Consider the following 20,965-nt stretch of genomic DNA (forward strand, 5'->3'; position numbering starts at 1 on the left):
TACAAAAATTAGATCTACAAAAATCAGATAATAATTATTTTTTAAATTATTATCAAAAACTAGTTTTTAGAATTGTTTTCGTTACCAAACAGAATTTTGAAAATTTTAAAACTTATTTTTAATGATATAAGATAAACTTAAATATATTTTTAGAAGTTTTTAAAAAATAGAAAAAAAAAAGTATTCTCAATGAAGCATTAATAATTGAATTTAGTTTAAAATAATTAATAACTAAAAATTAAAGGAGGCATATTAATTGATGCCTTAAAATTGAATCAAAAGGTACAATCCAAACAGAACATTTAAAAATTAAAACATCCTTCTTATTTTTTTTCCATATCTAGTCCAACTTCTAAACCCAACCCAGTAAATTTCTATATCAAAATTGACTTCTTTTCAATTGAAGCATATTCTATGGTTCTAATTTTTCAAACTACTTACTAAAAATATAAAAGATATAAAATATTTTTCCCTTAAAAAAAAATATTTTATTTTTGTCAATATTAAATGGAAAAAGTTGTGGCCTTTATTGAGTTGTTAAATTAGAGTAAGAGGACAGATGAAAAAGCTGCATGCACCATGGTGAGGGGGGTCATCGTGGGCCCACGCGCCACTGAGGCACGTAGGACTGAGACGCATATCCAGAAACTGACGGAAGAAGAAAAGAGAGAGAGAGAGGAATAAAGGGAGATATTTCCAGATTGATACAGTTGTAAATACAGAGGGAGAGAGGTGGAATTCCTAATTATAAATACACAAACTCTTAGTTTTTATTCAGAGACTGAAGGAGAATTATCAGAACCGGCCCTACCCTACTATCATTCTCACCTCCATTTTGGTACAGTACCATCACCTCATTTTCCAGTCCTCCAAGCAAGCCCAAGAAAAATTATAGAGGAGCATCTGGGTTTTCACTCAGAGTGGTGTAAGGAGAGAGAGAGAGAATGGGGAGAGGAAGAGTGGAGCTGAAGAGGATAGAGAACAAGATCAACCGTCAAGTTACCTTCTCCAAACGCAGAAATGGTCTGCTCAAGAAGGCCTATGAGCTATCTGTGCTTTGTGATGCTGAGGTTGCTCTCATCATCTTCTCTAGCCGCGGCAAGCTCTATGAGTTTGGCAGTGCTGGGTATACACGCCCATACATATGCTTTTCTCCCTCCTTTCCTCTCTTTCTTTCTCTTTATATACATAGAGATATTGATATATGCAGTAAATGGAGTATCCACATAGATTTCTCTTAGATTTTTTGTACTTTGCTTCTTTACCATCTCCTCCTCCTCTCTCTCTCTTTCCAAAAACTGTTTGTGTGGTGCATCAACTAACGCTTGGCTCTGATATTCGGTTCTTTTCATTGGATGCTGTGGTGGGATTGGAGTTTGACGTTTGGATCGAGAAAAGTATGTTCCACTCTGGGAAAGAAAGGAGGAGAAGACCCAGTGAGCGCCAACGGCAGATCGACACGTTTCGCAGTCATTTCCTGCACTGCCTTCCCCTCTCTACTGCGTTCTTTCATCGATATGTGTTCAGTAGTACGACCCCACTTTCTTCCCTGATTTCAACTCAGTTCATGAGTCATCACTCTGAGGTCGAGGTTGTTTTAACTACATCCCTTCAAGATCTAGGGTTTTCCCCATCACACTCTCTCGCTTTTTCTCTCTACCAAGTATTCATATTTTAGTCGCATAACAGATAACACCAAATCAAGCTCTCTCAATCTCCAAAGCTCCAATATCTTTTGCTCCTTGGATCTTCTGGTTTCATCACTCTCATCCACAAATGCTTGTCTTGTAGTTATAGAGGAAAGCAAGTACCCCAGAGTCTGAAGCTAGCCTTTTCCCTTGGATTTTCTGGTATCATCATGACTGATTTTAGGGTTTTCTCTTCTCAAATATATACCTAATATTTATAAAGAGTGATTGCAGGATACTGAGTAAACTAGTGTAATTGTATAGACACGACAACAGTAAGTTGTGTGTTTAATGCTGAGAAGACATGGGGAAAAAAAGGGAAATCAGTGTGTGTGCACTGTGCAATCTCATGTTTTTCGCCTTTTTAAGATCTGAGCGAACAAAAACCTCATCAAGTGAGCCCAGGACAACTCTTTGACTCAATTGAGATGAGTTTCTCATGGTTTCCCAGAGGGGCTAAAAGGGGATGCTTATATATTCCACCCAGATACAGATATATCTAAATTTTGCAATTTGTCAGTGGATAAAGTGGGTATATATTGCTGCCACTTTTCAGGCAGATGTGGGCTTTTGAGTATAGCTAATCCGAGTCCAGGTTTTAGATTTGTAGGCATTAATGTTTTTATATACAGATAAAATAGTTATTATATATGAGCGTGTATGTTTATATGTATATATAATTCATATTTCATGCTAATAAATTATATTTCCCTTTACTCCAACAGAACTAAATGCATGATAGGGCTAAAAGAGCTCTATTACCAAATAAGTTTTGCAACTGTCTCACTTCTTTCCTCTCAAGACTATACTAATGTAGAAATTTTGCCTATTGATTTGATTTCTTTTTATTTTATTTTATTTTTTTCTGTTAGATAATTAGCATGATCAAGTTGGGAGTAGGGGTTTCTAACTAAAGTGGTTGGAAGAGTTGCATTTACAGCTCCTTCTTTGTGATGCACCCTAGCTCATAAGACACTTGTCCTTTGCAGGAGAATTTTCAATTATGTGAGACTGTATGCAAACTAGATTTATTTTGAAATGATAGGTTTGTTTGACTCTCATTAGGAATTTAGATGACAATCCCTATTCTTAGCCTATTTCTAGTTGCCAGGTAAATTATTTCAGCTGGTTTTGATATTTGCATGGCATTTGAAATTTATGTTACAGTTTTTGTCTTTTGATATTGCTTGTAGTTTCTAGTCACTGTGCCAGTGAACAATGGGATTGCAATACTCCTCACATGATACTATGTTACATAATCAGTACTGTTTAAGTGATATTGATGTGATAAGCTTAAGTTCACAAAGAGTTTTGGCAATTAATTGTAAGAATGAAATTCTGGTGAAGAAGTGTAATTAACAAAGGGTTCTCTAGTGAATCCAATTGATCCTCATGAGTTATCTGTGGTTATGATCAAGTGAATCCAACTGAGATCTGGTTTCTGACAGTGAGAATAGCTACAGACATTAAGAACTTGGTTTTCCATTTAATTTATGGAGTTTTCCATCAAAGAAAGAGGGTATTGAACATCATAACAATGTTACTGCTCTGAAGACATTTCTTCAACTTTTATGCCTTTCATTTTTATATAGGAGTGCTAATTATGATACAAATAATTTGATGTGATTATAAACATTTTTGCAGGAATCACATTGAGCTCTCCTCAGTGGTGATTAACCTAGGTGGATTTTGCTTCTTCCAATCTATGGGAATTGTGAAGGGTATGAATGAGGTTAAACTGCACAACTGAGAGACTCCTCTCCTGACATCAATAGAGTTCCCAGTGAATTAAGGAAGAGTTCATCTGAAAAAAGCCAAAGCATCCACCCAATTTAACACTTTTAGGTCCTTGCAGTGCTTTGTGATAGCAAGAGCCAAACAATTAGCTTGATAAATTTTGGTGGATGAAAGAGGGGAAATTGATTAAGTGTGTTGTGTGATCAATAAAATCCATGTGCCACCTAGACACTATTGACCAAGGAAAAGTAAAACTGAGAGCCAAAACAAATCCGAGAGTCAAAAGAATTGAGCGCTTATAAAAAGGTTAAGTATGATAACACTATGAAGCTTTACTGTATATTGATTAGTTCTCAACTATTAAGGTAGCTGCTATAATTTAAATGTTCATTATTTAAAGCCTACCTGGGGATGGCTCTTAAGGGGGCATTGCCACTTTACAATATTTTAATGTCATCTTGGGTCATTGTAAAACACACATATAATATTATATTTCAAGGATCTTCAAGCGACTCCAAGGGGTTGTTGAGATGTTTAGAAAACCCGAAGAGAGACAACAATGTAGATTTATACAGAATTGGGGGTGAACCACAACACCCTCCATCATTACTTGGTTCAGTACTGATGTCTTTGTGTGGAACTTATGAATTGTGACAAAGCATTGGCTAAGACACATTTAGTTCTACACTTAGGTGTGTGTTACTTTGTTATAAGAGGAACTCCCTATGGTCTAGCATTGTGTTGTGTTACTATTTCTTTTACCTTGAGCTTATTGCATGTTGCTTCCCTCTTAGTACTTTTTTTGAGATTTTATCACCTTGATTTCTGTCTTTTTGTTGAGTTTGATTTGCCAGGGCACCTTGTCGTATTCTTGTCGTTGTGGCTGTTGATCTCCACCTTTAGGTCTAACTCTTTCCTTTTACGAACCCAAGACAAATACTTCGTTGAAGTGTGATTGGTTTTCTCACCTTTTGAGTGGATTACCCGGCCATTTCCTTTTTCTCAGTGACTTTTTTAGTTGCATGCTAGAGATGAGTGCAATATCAACTTAATTCTTATTTCTGTTAGAACCATGCAATGTGAGAAAGATAAGAGCACCACTCTAGTTTTCCCTAGGAAATCCATGCCAAATACTACGTGTTAGTAATTCCTAGAAGCAACAATCATGTCAGTCTCTTGTTCCATGATCTGATGCGTAGCTTTACCACACAAGCTGTACTATGGAAGGGCATAGCCACTTAGTTGGTGGTCCTAAGCCCCTTGGGCACCTTGCTCATCTTCAAGTCTTATTATTGCTTTCCTTTTTCACTGAAACAAAATTGCCAGTAGTATCAATATCCATCATGGCATGTATGTGCTTCCTTTTAATGTGTTCTACGACAAATATTAATTCTCTATTTTGACGGTTCTTTGACATTACTTCTGCTTTGATGAAGTCTAGCAATAAGATCTAGCATGTACCTCTTTTTGCTCGTTTGCCTTTATCAATGTATCAAGGATCTTTTTCAATAGTCCCTAGCTCAATACGGACCATCATACAAAATGTTTTTTCTTGGGGGATGGACTACCTTTTCGTCTTACTTTTCGACTCCTTATTTGTAGGGAGTAGGTTGATTAGTTCTTAAGGACCTTTGGCCCTTTGGACTTTAGCTCACCCCCACCTAAATGCTAGTCACCCACAAGTTCCTTTTGCCTTGGGAAGTCATTTTACTTATAGTCCACCAAGGGTTCAACCATTGCCATGGTCATGCTAAGATCCTTCAACCCAACTTCCAAAATTTATCTATTATGTTAAAAAAAAAAAAAAAAAAAAAATCTTTTTTTCTATTAAGTTTGGGATCTCTAGCTAGTATGAGCATGATCAAATCCTTCCTATGATCTGAAATAGACCTAGTATGTTTCAGCCTTTTCATACTCTTATAAGCTAAGTAAGCTACATTCTTTAGGTAGAATTGCTTCTTGATTTGTCTCTTGAAATCATCTCAACCATCCATATTGCAGATGCTGATTCTCTTTATTGGTATACCTTTAAGCCACAATGTACTGTTGGTATCAGAATGATGAATAGTAATAGAACATAAGTGGTTTGCTCATTTGTGAGGGATGCAGCTCAAAGTAGTGCTTAATCGCCGTAAGTAATTGTCAAGCTCCCTGGGTCTCTTCTTTATTGTGGACATGGGACTTAGGCACCTCCACTTTAAATGCCCTTTGCATAACCATAGCTCCATCGATTATAGTCTTCTTGTATGCAATAACGCCATAGCAAAATTCCTCAATGTAAGTCTCAAAGCTAAAAAAGATCTCTAACGACTCAACTTAAAAAGAAGATAGTTCCCATATACCTCATGTGTAGGAATTCAGACTATACTCAGTATACCCTTCTTGAGCTCCAGAGTTGCTATTGGACCTAATCCATGCTTCCAAAAATTGATCTACTCCTTAGTGCCAATCCTTGGTGTGGTGTGATTCTACAGCCCGTGAGCATATCACATGACTTCTTCCTCTAACGTCTAATGGTATTAGTTTCCTTACCATGAGGTGGCAAGTTTAAAGCTGTCTCTTCTATATATGTTGAAGTTAGACATAATTGCTAGCATTCTCTTTTCCCTTGTTACAAACCTTTCATAACATCAACTTAGATACACTTGGTAGATTCTTGATGCAAAACCTATGCATCACCTAGGTGTTGTGCTTTGACCTAGTTCCATAGGACTTAAATTTGGCAAAATTATCCATTCAATACCAATTTTCAGATTTAAATATTCTCTTACAAGTGAACTAACCATCACCTCCTCCAAATGTGCTTTCAAATTCCATACACCCAAAGGTGTTCAAACTCGCAAAGTATTAATTGAGTCTTAACAATAAAAGGAAGGTACATCATCTATTACTGAATTGCATATGCCACCATATCAACAACTCGTGTAGGTGTTCAAATCTCTCTTCTTAGTCTACTAACTACAATTGAATCTTCTTGTTGTGGAGGAACTTGAGTTGAATCATTTTCTTTATCTATGATACATTCACCTATCATTCAAAGGTCACTATTTATTTTTTTGACATTCGTCTTTTCTTAAAAAGATAAAGTTAAGAAAAGAGTTAAAGGGTAAGGAGCACGGGAAAATGAGAAATATATTTGTTTTTTCACAGTTTGAAAGGGAGCTAAAGAAGTTAGAGAACTCCATTAATTGTAATGGGGAAGCAATAAAATAAGGAGGAAGAGGTAATGAAGGATAGAAAATACTACAATTTGCAAATAAAGTCAATAATTTTGTCTTGGAATGTGAAAAGGGAAGATAACACTAATAACACTAATAAGAGAAAGGTTATCAGTGTTACAATAGAACTCTTAAAATCATAACATGATGTAATAAATTCAAAGTTTATCGATTATTTAATAAAGTTCCAATTGCACTTTAATCTATCCTTATTCGATATATTGTACCTTATGAACATTTTAACTTACATCTCTTGTATTGTATATAACTTGGGTGCATTAGAAGTTTCATGGAAAATCAAAGTTATGGGTTCCTTGTAAATAGATGATTTATTCACATCCGATTTATGAACTTAGACAATCCATTTTAGGTTATAATACACTACTTTTTAATTGGAAGGATGATTGGTCTTGGTCATTAGGATGAGGTTCCCATGGTGAGTTCACTAGTGTGTATGATTCCACATTGGATAGAACCTATGGTGAGTCATAACTTAAGGTTATCAAGTTTTCATGACTTCACCAAATTACTGTATTGTATTGTCTCTTAATATCGAGAGAATATTAAGCTTGTGCAGAATTTCATAGTGACTTTGACCTACGAATGAGATCCTAAAGTGTTAGCTTTCACTTTGTTAGATTGTAGACTCTAGTTTATGAACGATTATATACAACAAATAGAAGGACACTTAATGTTTTGTTATAATATACATAGGGTATTGGAATGCAATTAACTTATTATAGTAAGATGGTGAGTCAACTTTAGAATTGGATTTTGAGAAAGTTAATATTGTCTTATGAGTTCTAATGGTTATCGTTCAAGCTTATTTTCCTTAATGACATGGTTTATAAGAGTTGTATTGACTCTCTGTTCACTTATGTGTATAAAGGTGTTTTGGTAATTACATAAAGTTACGTAGGTGTTCAAATCTCTCTTCTTAGTCTACTAACTACAATTGAATCTTCTTGTTGTGGAGGAACTTTAGTTGAATCATTTTCTTCATCTATGATACCTTCAACTATCATTCGAAGGTCATTGTTTATTTTGTTGACATTCGTTGGGTCAATTGATGTTATCTCAAACTCCACCTATTGAAGTACTCACATATTCTTTTCTTCGAAATTTTATTTCTTTACATGTTTCGATAGAGTATATTCATCAAAAGTCATATCTTTGCTCAAAATTATTTTCTCTGTATTTGAATACAAAGATGATACCCTTCCACACTTATATTGAGGCCCATGAATAATACTCTCTTTATCCTTGAATCTAATTTGGATTCCTTCACATGAAAAAAAGCAATGGAACTAGAAATGTGTAAGAAAATCATAATCACTAGTAGGTTCTCTAAACCATACCTAATAGGATTTTTTTCTCCTCAATTGGAGTCAATGGTGTATGGTTGATAAGATGTCATGTGTATGTAAATAATTGCCTCGACCCAAATTCTTTTGCTTAACCTAGCACTTGACTATATACATCAAACTTTTTTTTTTTTAACAAACTTTGATTTATATGCTCTATTATGCAATTCTACTATGGTGTATCTCTAACTATGAAGTATCGAATAATGCCCTCATTTTATTCAACACCATTATTTGATCTTAGTAATTTCATCTTCCTACTAGTCTAAGTTTCAATTATTTTTTTCCATTTCATAAACATTTCCAAAATTTCATTTTTAGTCTTCATGACATACATCCAAACTCTTTTTGTGAAGTTATCAACGAAAGTAACAAAATAGTGCACTCCTCCCTAGGAAGCTACTTTGGTTGGTCTCTCAACATATGTATGGATAAGATCTAAGATACCTTTATTATGCTCATAAAATCCTAGTTTGCAAAAGTGAAATTTGAGACTACACCAAGTTTTGTGAAGCTTTTTTACTTGCATGTCCACACTGCTTATGCTATAGTCTTGTAGTTTCTAATTCTCCATCGTCTTCAGTAGCTATAGTTGTTGATTTGACAATTATACTCCCGTGAAAGTAGTACTAGTTATTCTTCCTTGTTCTTTTCATCACCACTAGTGCATCTAGCATAACTTTCAAAATCTTATCTTTCGTAATAACAATGAACGCTATGGATTCTAATACTCCCAACAAGAGGAGGCATTTCTTAGAATTTGGCACATATTGAACTTTTGTCAAAGTTTTAGTTGATCAATTATGCCAAGGATGAGTTTCAAGAAGGAGATTATAACTTTTCTTAAAAAGATGAAGTTAAGAAAAGAGTTCAAGGGTTAGGAGCATGGGAAAATGAGGAATATATATTTGTTTTTTCATAGTTTGAAAGGGAGCTAAAGAAGTTAGAGAACTCCATCAATTGTAATGGGATGGGGAAGCAACAAAATAAGGAAGAAGAGGCAATGAAGGATAGAAAATACTACAATTTGAAAATAAAGTCGATAATTGTCTTGGAATGTGAAAAGGGAAGATGACATTAATTAGAGAAAGGTTATCAGCGTTACAACAGAACTCTTAAAATCATGACATGATGTAACAAATTCAAAGTTTATTGATTATTTAATAAAGTTCCGATCGCACTTTAATTTATCCTTATTCGATGCATTGTACCTTATGAACATTTTAACCTACATCTCTTGTATTGTACATGACTTGGGTGCATTAGAAGTTTCATGAAAAATCAAAGTTATGGGTTCCTTGCAAGTAGATGATTTATTCACATCCAGTTTATGGACTTGGACAATCCATTTTAGGTTGTAGTACACTACTTTTTAATTGAAAGAATGATTGGTCTTGGTCATTGGGATGAGGTTACCATGGTAAGTGCACTAGTGTGTATGATTCCATATTGGACAAAACCTATGGTGAGTCATAACTTAAAAATATCAAGTTTTCATGACTTCACCAAATTGTTATATTGTATTGTCTCTTAACATTAAGAGAATATTAAGCTTGTGTAGAAGTTTGTAGTGACTTTGACCTACGAATGAGATCCTAAAGTGCTAGCTTTCGCTTTGTTAGATTGTAGACTCTAGTTCATGAACGACTATATACAACAAATAGAAGGTCACGACTCGAGCACTTAATGTTTCGTTATGATATACATAGGGTACGGGAATGCATTTAACTTATTATAGTAGGATAGTGAGTCAACTTTAGAATTGGATTTTGAGAAAGCTAGTATTGTCCTATGAGTCCTAATGGTTATCGTTCAAGCTTATTTTTCTTGATGACACGGTTTATAAGAGTTGTGTTGACTCTTTGTTCACTTATGTGTATAAAGGAGAAAAGGTGTTTTGGTAATTACATAATGTTACATAAGAGTTAGTAAATGATATATTTGGAATGGGCTAATAATCGACTAATTGATTAATTAGAGTTCTACTAAGTTAATTAATCAATTATGACTCTTTTTAGGCTAGAGTAATTGATTTAAGTCTAAGATGAGTTCAAGTCATTTAAGCCCAATAAAAACCCTATAAATACTACTTACGAGTTAGGGTTTTTGTTTTCCACCTCCATTATCCCAATATTCCACATAGAGAGAGTTATAATCTTCACTTTCCAGACTTTCACTGTATGAGTGCCAAGCTTCGAGGTTGAGTCACCAAGCGAAAGATCGTGGATCTATGAGATCATATTTGACTTCTAGATTATTGTATGATAATCTTCATCACAAGGATTAGATCTAGGTAATCTCGCTATTCTCATGTTCTAGATCTTGAAATTGTTTTTAAATGCATGTTTTCCATTATGTGTAGGATCTAAATGAGCCTAAGGAGAATTACATGCACCTAACTTGATTCTAGGATAGGGAATGGAGTAGTCTAACGTTTCCTACAATCAAATCATTTATTAGGGCATAAAAAGCAGACTTGGTTGGTTTATAGGAAACAAAAATTCAACCAATATTGAAAACTCTCTATAAAAGTCAATATATATCTACCTATCTTACAAATTCATTCTCTAAGTCCTCTACTTGGAAGTTCTCAAAGGGTTATACAACATTCTCCTCTTCCTTGTTGCCTCTCATTTCCCACCTCACTATCCAATAGTCAATCTCTTTTCTTCTAATTAAAGAGCTCATTATAGAAATAAAATAAATTAAGAACTCGATCTATAATAATTGCTGGAATTGACACCCTAACTGACAATATTTCGTGACATGTTTCTGCATGGTCCAAACGAGATTATGGGTTGCCAGGTCAAGAGTCTTAGTAATCATAGTGATCAAGCTTCTAAGTCATGAAATTTTGTTGGTTTCAAAGATCTCAACTATAAGATAAACTGATTGGAATCCTTTCTTTACATTTGAATGGTCGAGATAGTGATCTAAGCATGAGACTATGTATTCAAAAATAGAATTTCTCACATCTATCAATATCTTATTTTTGAATAGTTTTATGCTTCCAGGATAGGCTTAATTATATTAGTAAATTCTTATTGAAACTTGCACTAGAAGAAAAAAAAGGAAATAATGAGGCACCAAGAAAGATAAAAGATGGTGCTTTCTAGAAGTGTCACCTTCTCCCTTGCCATTTTATATTTTAATGTACAATGACGCTTCTAGGAATCGCCATCTTTAATTACTGCTTTCAATGATGCTTGAATCCAATTGGAATGAGAAGGAATTTAAGAGAATATATACATGTGTGTGTGGAGATGTCATGATTTCTAAACTGGCAACTGATCAAGGACACATTTGGCAAGTTTAGTTGTCCTCATTCCTCATTCTTTATTCTTTTACTTTATGATGCTTTATCCTTTTGATATCGCTGAATCCTTTTCTGTAAGTTGTTATTGAGTGACGATTAACCTACAAGCATATCCTGCTATGATTTCTTTCACCATTAATTATGAACAACTATGCTTTCACAGGTTGCTATATAGTTACCAATGTTCTATTTTTGCAGTACTACCAAAACCCTAGAGCGGTATCAACGTGTCTGCTACACTCCTCAAGACAACAATATGGAATGTGAAACACAGGTTAATGTTCTGCAGAATATTCCTCTTAAACACCTTATACAGTGTGTTGAATGTTTATTGACGTGTGGAACATAATCATTTTGTCAACTGACCAGCCATGAAGCTTCACTCTTTATTGGAGCTTGTCAAACTGTAATCAATCAAGCAAGACTGCCTTGGATTTCAATGGAAGACATGAAATGAATTAGAAAGAAAAAGGAAGTTAGACCTTAAATAGTTCTTCAAAATGTGGCACTACAATTCCTTCTCTTAGAACTAACAAATTCCATTCAACTCTCTAAAGATTGATTGAAGTGAATGTTATCTAGTGTGTCCCATGTTGGTTTGATCAATCAAAGTTCTTTTTCCGTATTTTTCCCTCTTTCTTTTGGTGTTATGAATTTATATAACATGGGGAACCTTTTACTTCTGCGCCAACCATAACTTCTAGATTGATTTTTGGGATATGATTGAACATTCTGTTGAGTAACTTCTTTTTCATTCAAGAAATTTATGTTCAGAAACTTATTTAGCCCCTATAGGTCTTAGATTCCATCTTTTATTTTCCCCATTTATTTTATTAATTGGTGATCATATGGGGGATTTTCATTTTTCTTGCAGGATGACAAATTCAATAACCAATTCACTAGTTTCTAAATATTTGCTACAGACTAACTTTTGCAGGAGCTTACTAATCTGCAATCCAAATTCTAGATTCATGCCTTAATGATAACACTTAAAGTTTGTAGCTGTGCTGATCATCCTGTCAAAGTCTGATATTTGAGCACTGCTTTGTCTTTCTTATTCTAGGAATTGGAATATGATAAATTTTCGATTAATTAGCTCCACCCTTTTCTTATTATCTTATGTTGTTTTTGGTTATCAATGCAGAGTTGGTACCAAGAGGTGTCAAAGTTAAAGGCAAAATATGAATCTCTCCAGCGCACCCAAAGGTTATTCATTTCCTGATAATTTCCATATGAATTTATCTTCATGCCTACAACTAGCACAGCAGATTTTCTTTGCAGCCATCCAAGTGCCATGAGGAAACTTAATCAGATCATATATACATACATAGATCTTTTGTGTTTATTGAATTTAATTGGGTTATGAGCTGGTCCAATGAAAATCCTAGCAATTGTCTAAGAATCTAATACTTAGCTGGTCATCATGTAATTTTTGAAGGCATTTGCTTGGAGAAGATCTTGGACCTCTGAGTGTTAAAGAACTGCAAAATCTTGAGAAACAGCTTGAAGGAGCTCTAGCACAAGCTAGGCAAAGGAAGGTATTCGTGTCGATTTATATATAAGTTTTATAGTAATTGCACTGAAGAATTTTGGATCTTGTGTACCCTACAGATGTGCATGAACTAGAGATTTTGATTAGAAAAGAAGTGATTTTGATTAGAAAAGAAGTGTTCTTCAAGTTGCTTCTTTTTTTTTTTTAACAATTTATTTCCCTTTAAATTGAGTTTGAGCACCATTAACCCTAAGTGACTAGGCTTTATGCTTTTCTTGATGCAAATGGCAATGTTTACTATATGTAGAAGAAAATGTTTAGATATTACAGAATCATTTACCCTAAGAGATCATAAGTTCCAGGTATGAAACAAAAATCTTAAATTCTTTGGTTTTATCTGATGTTTTCATGTTGAACAGAAGGCTGGATACCAATTTTCTTTTATTTTCTTGAGAAAATATACAAATATATGATATTACATGACTAAAAGAATGTGAATGTGCAAAGTATTGAACTTCTGAACTTCTACGCAGACCCAAATGATGATAGAACAAATGGAAGACCTTCGCAGGAAGGTAAGCTAAGTCTCTTACAGACTTAAAGTTTCATTCATACGGCTAGCTGCTTCCACCTAATTAAGAAAATCTTAATGCTTTGTTCTCACTCTCATTTCATTTCTTTTTCTTTTGGTTTTCCCAACTACTACCAGGAGCGACAGCTTGGGGATCTAAACAAACAGCTCAAACTTAAGGTTTACTTGAATTGTCAACTGTTTTGATCACATTACTGATTGTGTAATACTGAACTGCTCAACTTTTTATGCTTCCTGTAACGTATTCACCTTTCAGCTTGAGGCCGAGGGACAAAGTCTTAAAGCCATTCAAGGTTCATGGAACCCCAGTACTACAACTGCTGGAAACAGCAGCTTCCCTGTGCATCCTTCCCAATCTAACCCAATGGACTGCGAACCGGAACCCATCTTGCAAATTGGGTACACTTCAGTCTCTCATTATATGTTTTTAGCTAAGATATATATAGTGGATCAATTTCAAAGTCAGAACTCATAACTACTTACTATACTTGCCACCAAAACTTTGTCAGAATTCTTTGCAACCTTCATAAGAAAAGCTTGATTTAGACCACTCTCCACATATTTCTGAACAAATTTTTGCAGACAAAACTCTAATGTAGGAGTGGCTGTGTATTAAAACAGGTACCATCACTATGTTCCAGCAGAAGGGCCGTCTGTTTCAAAGAGCATGGCTGGTGAGAGCAACTTCATCCAAGGGTGGGTTCTTTGAAGTGGTGTTTGATCAAAAGAGAAGAAGAAGAAGAAAAAAACATAAGTATGACTTCTATATATATTTGTGTAATGTGTGTATTGTGTTGACATACTGATCACCACATGAATTGCTTGTATACTTATATAGTTTCTCTTTCATGGGGACAATATATCACCATTTCTAGCTAAATTCTCCTCATATAATTTCCTGCAATATAATTGCTTCAATGTTTAACATACACATCAAAATACTGCTTTCTTCATTATAGAAGTAAATTGATAGGAAAATGTTCAGAAGGAATTTGAAGGTAAGAAGCACTGAGGGTTTTGTTTCTGTAAATCAAATAAATTTGATATAGATTGTTTGTCTAACAACTGTACAATAGTTTAAGTCTCTTGGTCATCTCGTAGTTTAACAATGAATTAAAGCTTGATGGTCGAACCTCACAAATTGATAGCTTAACACTAGACAATTATTGAATGGAGGATATGAGATATAACCTCTCCCTAAGGTTTTAGGTTAATTAATATATAGTTTAACAGTTTAAGAGCAATTTTGATTACAACATTTTTAATTTGTAGCATTTTTTAAAAGTAATTTTTTAAATCATTTCTGAAACGCTTCATCCTTGGTTTAATATGCTTCCAAGTATTAGGAAACGTTTTCTCAAAATTATTTTCAAACAAACTCTAAGTTAAATAGAATTGACACCGTAGTAATTCATCTTTGTCTCTTCCAAATGGGTATTTATTTTTTTTGCAACAAATAGAGAATATTAGACTCTGTTTGGGAAATGTTTTTAAAACTGAAAAGCAATTTTTGATAATAGTTTTTTAAAGTTATATTCTAATGTTTTATAGAATAAGAATCTACTTGGAAACTAAGAATATTCTAAACTTGTTTCCATGCGTTTGAATATGTTCTAAAATTAATCTTTATATATAATGTTTTATTTTTAATTAATTTTCATATATGTATTATTATTTTTTGAAACTATCCTTAAAAACTATAAAATTATTTTTAAAAACAATTATCAAACAAGGTCTTAATATTGCATGTTTCCACGTCATGTTGAGTTTTGCCCTAGAAGATATGAATGGGGCCGGTCATAGGAATCACGACCGATCAACTTCAGTTAAAAGATAATGGTATAGTTAATGATAACCTCCATTTCTGATCCAGTTTTGTAGCCTAAACATTAAACCATATGGATCTCAACCACTTCATAGCCTTGGAGAAACTTTAATTGGGAGCTCGAATTTGGCTTTTGTGAAAGAGATTTGCAAAATTGAAGACTTTGACATTTTTTTTTTATACTAAATTTGCAAAAACAACCTTTGATGAGTAGATAAATAATTAATTTGGTAAAATGTGACTAACATTTGAAATATATACAATCATATTAATAAAAAGGAACATTTACGACTTTAAAAAGTTCTTTCTATAATTGAGATGAGCATGCCAAATATATAGTATTAATAATTTTTCACCCTAATCGATGTGACATCTCAGAATTACCACTACTTTAGACACAAACTTTAAAAATTAGTACTAAGAATTTTGAGTCCATTACATATATTATGTCAATATATGATATCACGATCATTACAAATATTCAAGCAGTTAACTTGGGATATCACAATCCTTTCTATAATACTTGTATTCTCCCTAATAAATATCATTCACCATGAGCTAAACCTTGAAAATATGTCCATATAATTAGGGCAATCAATCACATATAATCTCAAGAAACTTCTTCCCCAATTGACATTGGAATTCACGTATCCTAATAAAACATAATATTGATATATTATAAAGTATAAAATAGAAAAAGTATTAGAATCCTCCGACCAAACCACCCTAAAACATTGGAATAATGTTCTTTTTGTTTAGATCTTCATGATAGTAGCTGCTCAGATTGGAGATTCAATATGCAGATGAAAAGAGTCCAAAATTACCATTGGATGAGCCCTAAAATTTCTAACTCCAGCAGTATCCAAATTAGATTGACCCCCCTTAAGTTGATAATTCTTTATCATCACAAGCTGATCATGAGATAAATTTCAATCCATTGTGGTTACAGTTTCCACTTAAAATATGATAAATGAGTTGAATGCACTTAACATAAACCCAAATTAAGTTTCTTGATTTATGTGACAAGCCAGACAAGTAAAGAATAAAATTAACTATGATGTCATTTGTAATGACTCATTCACAACCGTGTAAATATTGTTTGTTTTATATTAAAAGAGTTTTCATAATTTTATAATATATTTATAAAATTAAGATGAGTTTATATATATATATATATATATATATATATATATATATATATATATATTTAAAAACTTTTTATTTTTTATTTGATATAAGATATTACAATGAAAACTTTCTCAGAGCATTTATTAAGAAGTTTGGTTGTATCCCATAAAACAAAAAGAATAAGTACTACAGCCATGTTGAGTAGAAAATATGATCTTTGCTATTGTTTTCGATGTCAAGCAAATAGAGTTTATGGACAAAAATTGAAGATCATCACCCAGTATTTGAAATGTGTAACACAGAAATTAATCACACTTTAATCTATGATTAAATTAAATGAAATTCATTAGAGAGAAGGAAAGAAAATTGAGATGAACCAGAGACAAAGATTGAAAGCAGGAGAAGCTGGCAAGTGGGTGTACAAGAAAAGGAGAAAGAAAGGGTCACAAATGAAAATGGAAAATTAAAAAATAGGAAAAGGGCGTCGGATTCCCGACACAGTAGGACAAAGGAAATGTTTAAATCTAGATAGGATGAAGGGGTAAAAATGGTATTATCGAAAAGTTGTTCCTGGTGCCAAGAACTTTTGTGTTGTTCTCATGTCTAAGTCTAATCGATCCAAGGATGATGAGGCCAGAATGTCTGGCTGCTGCTTCCCTGTAAACCTTGATCGATCCATGAAGAGTGGTCTTAGCTTCAAGAAGAATTCATCCGGTTAGCAGTTTTTCTTCAATTTCAAGCTTACCCACTTTGATTCTTGAGCTTAAATGAATGTGAAAAGTGTTGAATCAAACCAAGTTTTCTTCCCGTTCATGGTTTGCAAGAAATGCCATCTTGCTGAGATTTTTCTTTGATTTTCAAGCCTACCCGCTTTGGTTCTTGAGCTAAAATGAAAGCAATGTTGCTGAGAATTATGGAAACATAATCTGTTTTTCACAGTTCAAAGTCTTAATCTGGGTCATCGTTGAAAAATAGACCATGTGGGAATCGGTTACAAGAAATGTCATCTTGCTAATCATCTGGTAATGACCCATATGGTGATTTATATTAGAGTGGATTACAAGAAGTGCCACCTTGCTGATTATTATTGGGTCATTACCCAGTTTTAAAGATTAATCATTCAACATCTTCACTACCGATCATTTGTGAAGCTTCTTGTTCTGATTGATAAATGATGGGTTATAAAAGAATTTTCTTTTCCTTTTCTTGTCTATGTTCTTTTTTATACCCATTTTCTTTCCTGAGCAAAAGAAACATCATTTTGATGACAAGAAATTTATTCTCTGGGTTAGGATGGATTGTTTGTTCTTTTCTTTTCTTTTCTTTTTTTGTTTCATAAGCAGAAAACATGTTATCTTGATCAGAATTGTTGACAGTGAGTGTGTTCTATCCCTAATTCAGTGATTTTAACTTTTGATTCTGTGTAGGTTCTTTCAAAGGAGAGTCCCAAGAGAAGAGGCCACTGGTTGTTTGCTTTGGGGAAATGTTGATTGACTTTGTACCAACTGTTGGAGGAGTTTCTCTTTCAGAATCACCTGCTTTTAAGAAAGCCCCTGGTGGGGCTCCTGCTAATGTTGCTGTAGGGATATCAAGATTAGGGGGCTCATCTGCTTTTATTGGCAAGGTGCCTTTGAAGTTCTCTACCCTTTGTTCTTCAATCTTTTATCCTTATATCATCAATATACCAAATAAGATTAAAGTCCCAATACATTTCCTTCCAATTGTCATGGCAAATACTACAGTTTTCTAAAGGGCCACAACCTTTACTTGTTTTCTTATACCGTCTGTATCTCAGGTGGGTGAAGATGAATTTGGGTTCATGCTGGCTGACATTCTGAAACAAAATAATGTTGATAGTTCTGGCATGCGGTTTGATCGAAACGCAAGGACTGCACTGGCATTTGTTACCTTGAGAGATGATGGTGAGCGGGAATTCATGTTTTTTCGTAATCCAAGCGCTGATATGCTTCTTCGCGAATCAGAGCTTGATGCAAACCTCATTAAGAAGGTAAGAATTCAACATCAGGGAGAAATTCGATTGTTCCTAAAAGAATTCCCAATTGGGCTCAACTTAAACAAATTTCAGTCTCACAATTGGAATCAGTAAACAAATTAGTATAGAACTCGCTGATAATATCCTGGGCCTAGATCTGATTTCACGTTCTTTGACTGTTAATGCAGGCAAGTATTTTTCACTATGGTTCAATTAGTCTGATTGAGGAGCCATGTAAGTCAGCACATCTTGCTGCAATGAACATTGCTAGAAAGTCTGGTAGCATCCTCTCTTATGACCCAAACTTGAGATTGCCACTATGGCCATCACCAGAGACTGCTCGAAAAACCATCATGAGTATATGGAACCAGGCTGACCTTATTAAGGTATATATATCTTTCTAAAACCAGGGAGTTCTCCCCAAGCATCAAATTAGATTTCAACTTGTTTTCAATATACTCATTCACAATTTTTTGGGAATTTTAGATTAGTGAGGAGGAGATCACATTTCTGACTGGAGGTGATGATCCTAATGATGATAATGTGGTGTTGAAGAAGCTTTACCACTCAAATCTTAAGCTTTTGGTAGTGACTGAAGGGTCTAATGGCTGCAGATACTACACTAAGGTTAGCCTTTTATTAGCCATGAATTTCTTTTCTTAATCATTCTATCTATTTAGATACTGAACATTAAATTTTTCTTCCTTTTTCTTCTTGTGTATGAACCCTTGAAATTCTCTTGGATGTCAACCGAAATTTTTGAGCAGGAATTTAAAGGCAGGGTTACTGGTGTTAAAGTGAAGGCAGTAGATACTACTGGTGCAGGAGACGCTTTTGTTGGTGGGATACTGAACAGTTTGGCTGCCGACCTAAACCTGTACAAGGTAAAGTGTCCTTGTTCTTCCCTGAATGATAGAATATCTGAGTGTTCTAATTTTATTCAATGTTCTCTCTAATTGGTCGTTTTCGACATTTAGGTTTTATGTTGAGCTGTGGACATGAACAAATGCAGATGCACCCAAACACCCTAGGAGTGAGCCCATTTGAGGTTCTGAAGTGTGGATAGAAACTCTTAAGTATCTCTACGGGGCTTTTGTTGTCTAACACTCGTGAGGGAATTCTATTTATCATGTATGTGGCAGTAAGAACAGCTTCCCCCCAATAGGACTTAGGAACATTCCCTTGAAAGAGTAAGACTCGGGTTGTGTTGAGTAAATGCCCATTTTGCCTTTCGGCTACCCCATTTTGTTGGGGGTGTGTTAACACATGATGAGTCATGGAGAATGCCCTATGATTGAAAATAGGGTGACAAAATCTGGTTGAAGTAATCTCTAGCATCGTCTGTCCTAAAGCTTTTTATTTTAACCCTAAATTGGTTTTGACCCATTGAGTGGAAATTAGGTATAACAACGCTAACATCAGATTTTTGTTTAAGGAGAAAGATCCATATAACCCGAGTGCAGTCATCAATTAAGGATACAAATCAACGAGCCCCAAAAACATTAAGTTAGACTATACATACAATTTATATAAGAGATTACAAGAAAAGAAATAAGAAACAAGAGACATAATAGGAAATTAACTTATTCCTAAATCATAAAACTATCTATTTACAGAAATAAGAAACTAATATAATAGGAAAATAATTCTCTTATTCTATTTACAACTCAACATTTCATATAGAGTATGTAAAACAAAGAACGAACGATAATTATTACTCTGCAAAATGCTGATGGGCTTGGATAATCTGACCTAAATTAGTCTCTAGTTCATAAATGATTTAATCATGTCAAAAGGTTCTAGTGAAAGAAAGCCATGGAAATGTGAAAAATACTCTGCTTGAGTTTCAGCTGTCAAGTCTGCTTAAGAAACTAAGGGTTTTTTTTTTTTTTTCTTTTTATACTGCAGAATGAAGAGAAATTGAGGGAAGCTCTCCTGTTTGCAAATGCCTGCGGGGCTATAACAGTGACTGAAAGAGGAGCAATTCCTGCACTTCCAACGAAAGAAGCAGTCCTCCAAATTTTGCCTAAAGCCAATGCTTGATAAGATAGTAATCATCCTGATGATCATGTATTTGCTTGAATATAAATCAATCATACAGAATTAATTGGGTTTCCACTTACCATACTGAACTAACAAAGTTACTGATTTGCTCCCTTTTCTTCCCATGCTAGTGTATACAGTTGTATGTTAGAGATAACATCGGTGTTTTTGAACAAGCCACATAATATGTGGAACCCATGAGATGATTGGATTCAACAGCTTGAAGCCTTGAAGATTAGGTTCTTTTTTCATTCTGTATCACATATCCCTCCAGCAGTCTCTACACTGTAACCATCTTCAATCAAATTTATTGTAACCCTCACCAGGCTGGCTTTGATAGCTTGGTATTATCTTTAGAAAGGAAAATTACTACTGTCACATTCTGAACATACTTTTCTTAGGGTTGTTGTATGCAAGTGGCTTTCATGCATGGTTCCTGATTGAAGGTATGACACTTTCTCATTGTCCTTGTGTTTTGAACTGCCATGAAGAAAAACATACTATCCATCCTAATAAAATTGATTCATACTAAGTTTATTTAGATGTCGAAACTCTAAACTTCTGGCAGC

General features: G+C 34.1%; 2 protein-coding genes across 4 annotated transcripts; both read left to right on the forward strand.

Annotated features, from left to right (window-relative positions):
* Nucleotides 1–770: 770 nt before the first annotated feature.
* LOC117931608 (agamous-like MADS-box protein MADS3) lies at nt 771–14,287 on the forward strand. The gene is made up of 8 exons (XM_034852593.1): nt 771–1,126; nt 11,522–11,597; nt 12,468–12,529; nt 12,762–12,861; nt 13,349–13,390; nt 13,525–13,566; nt 13,664–13,806; nt 14,029–14,287. Exons 1-8 carry the CDS (start codon nt 945–947, stop codon nt 14,114–14,116), a joined length of 735 nt encoding a protein of 244 aa, XP_034708484.1. The 5' UTR covers nt 771–944; the 3' UTR covers nt 14,117–14,287.
* Nucleotides 14,288–16,847: 2,560 nt separating this feature from the next.
* Nucleotides 16,848–20,812, forward strand: LOC117932226 (probable fructokinase-7). 3 transcript variants are annotated; one of them, XM_034853356.1, is made up of 8 exons: nt 16,848–17,074; nt 17,788–17,984; nt 18,156–18,368; nt 18,542–18,739; nt 18,840–18,980; nt 19,121–19,237; nt 20,262–20,403; nt 20,528–20,812. In XM_034853356.1, exons 1-7 carry the CDS (start codon nt 16,960–16,962, stop codon nt 20,394–20,396), a joined length of 1,116 nt encoding a protein of 371 aa, XP_034709247.1. In that variant the 5' UTR covers nt 16,848–16,959; the 3' UTR covers nt 20,397–20,403; nt 20,528–20,812. The 3 variants fall into 3 exon arrangements, with proteins under 3 accessions (XP_034709247.1, XP_034709246.1, XP_034709245.1); XM_034853355.1 differs by having other exon boundaries at nt 16,849–17,074; nt 20,262–20,423; XM_034853354.1 differs by having other exon boundaries at nt 16,850–17,074; nt 20,262–20,812.
* The last annotated feature ends 153 nt before the right edge of the window (nt 20,813–20,965 follow it).

The sequence above is a fragment of the Vitis riparia genome, chromosome 15 (genome assembly GCF_004353265.1).
Source record: "Vitis riparia cultivar Riparia Gloire de Montpellier isolate 1030 chromosome 15, EGFV_Vit.rip_1.0, whole genome shotgun sequence".
NCBI classification, from domain to species: domain Eukaryota; kingdom Viridiplantae; phylum Streptophyta; class Magnoliopsida; order Vitales; family Vitaceae; genus Vitis; species Vitis riparia.

What these genes read in the sequence shown, in the direction of transcription:
- LOC117932226 (XM_034853356.1), top strand. Translation starts at nt 16,960, where the DNA reads ATGTCTAAGTCTAATCGATCCAAGGATGATGAGGCCAGAATGTCTGGC. An exon ending in CATCTGCTTTTATTGGCAAG is followed by an intron (nt 17,985 to 18,155) that starts GTGCCTTTGAAG and finishes TCTGTATCTCAG; the next exon opens with GTGGGTGAAGATGAATTTGG. An exon ending in ACCAGGCTGACCTTATTAAG is followed by an intron (nt 18,740 to 18,839) that starts GTATATATATCT and finishes TGGGAATTTTAG; the next exon opens with ATTAGTGAGGAGGAGATCAC.
- LOC117931608 (XM_034852593.1), top strand. Translation starts at nt 945, where the DNA reads ATGGGGAGAGGAAGAGTGGAGCTGAAGAGGATAGAGAACAAGATCAAC. An exon ending in TCTCTCCAGCGCACCCAAAG is followed by an intron (nt 12,530 to 12,761) that starts GTTATTCATTTC and finishes TAATTTTTGAAG; the next exon opens with GCATTTGCTTGGAGAAGATC. An exon ending in GAACCCATCTTGCAAATTGG is followed by an intron (nt 13,807 to 14,028) that starts GTACACTTCAGT and finishes GTATTAAAACAG; the next exon opens with GTACCATCACTATGTTCCAG.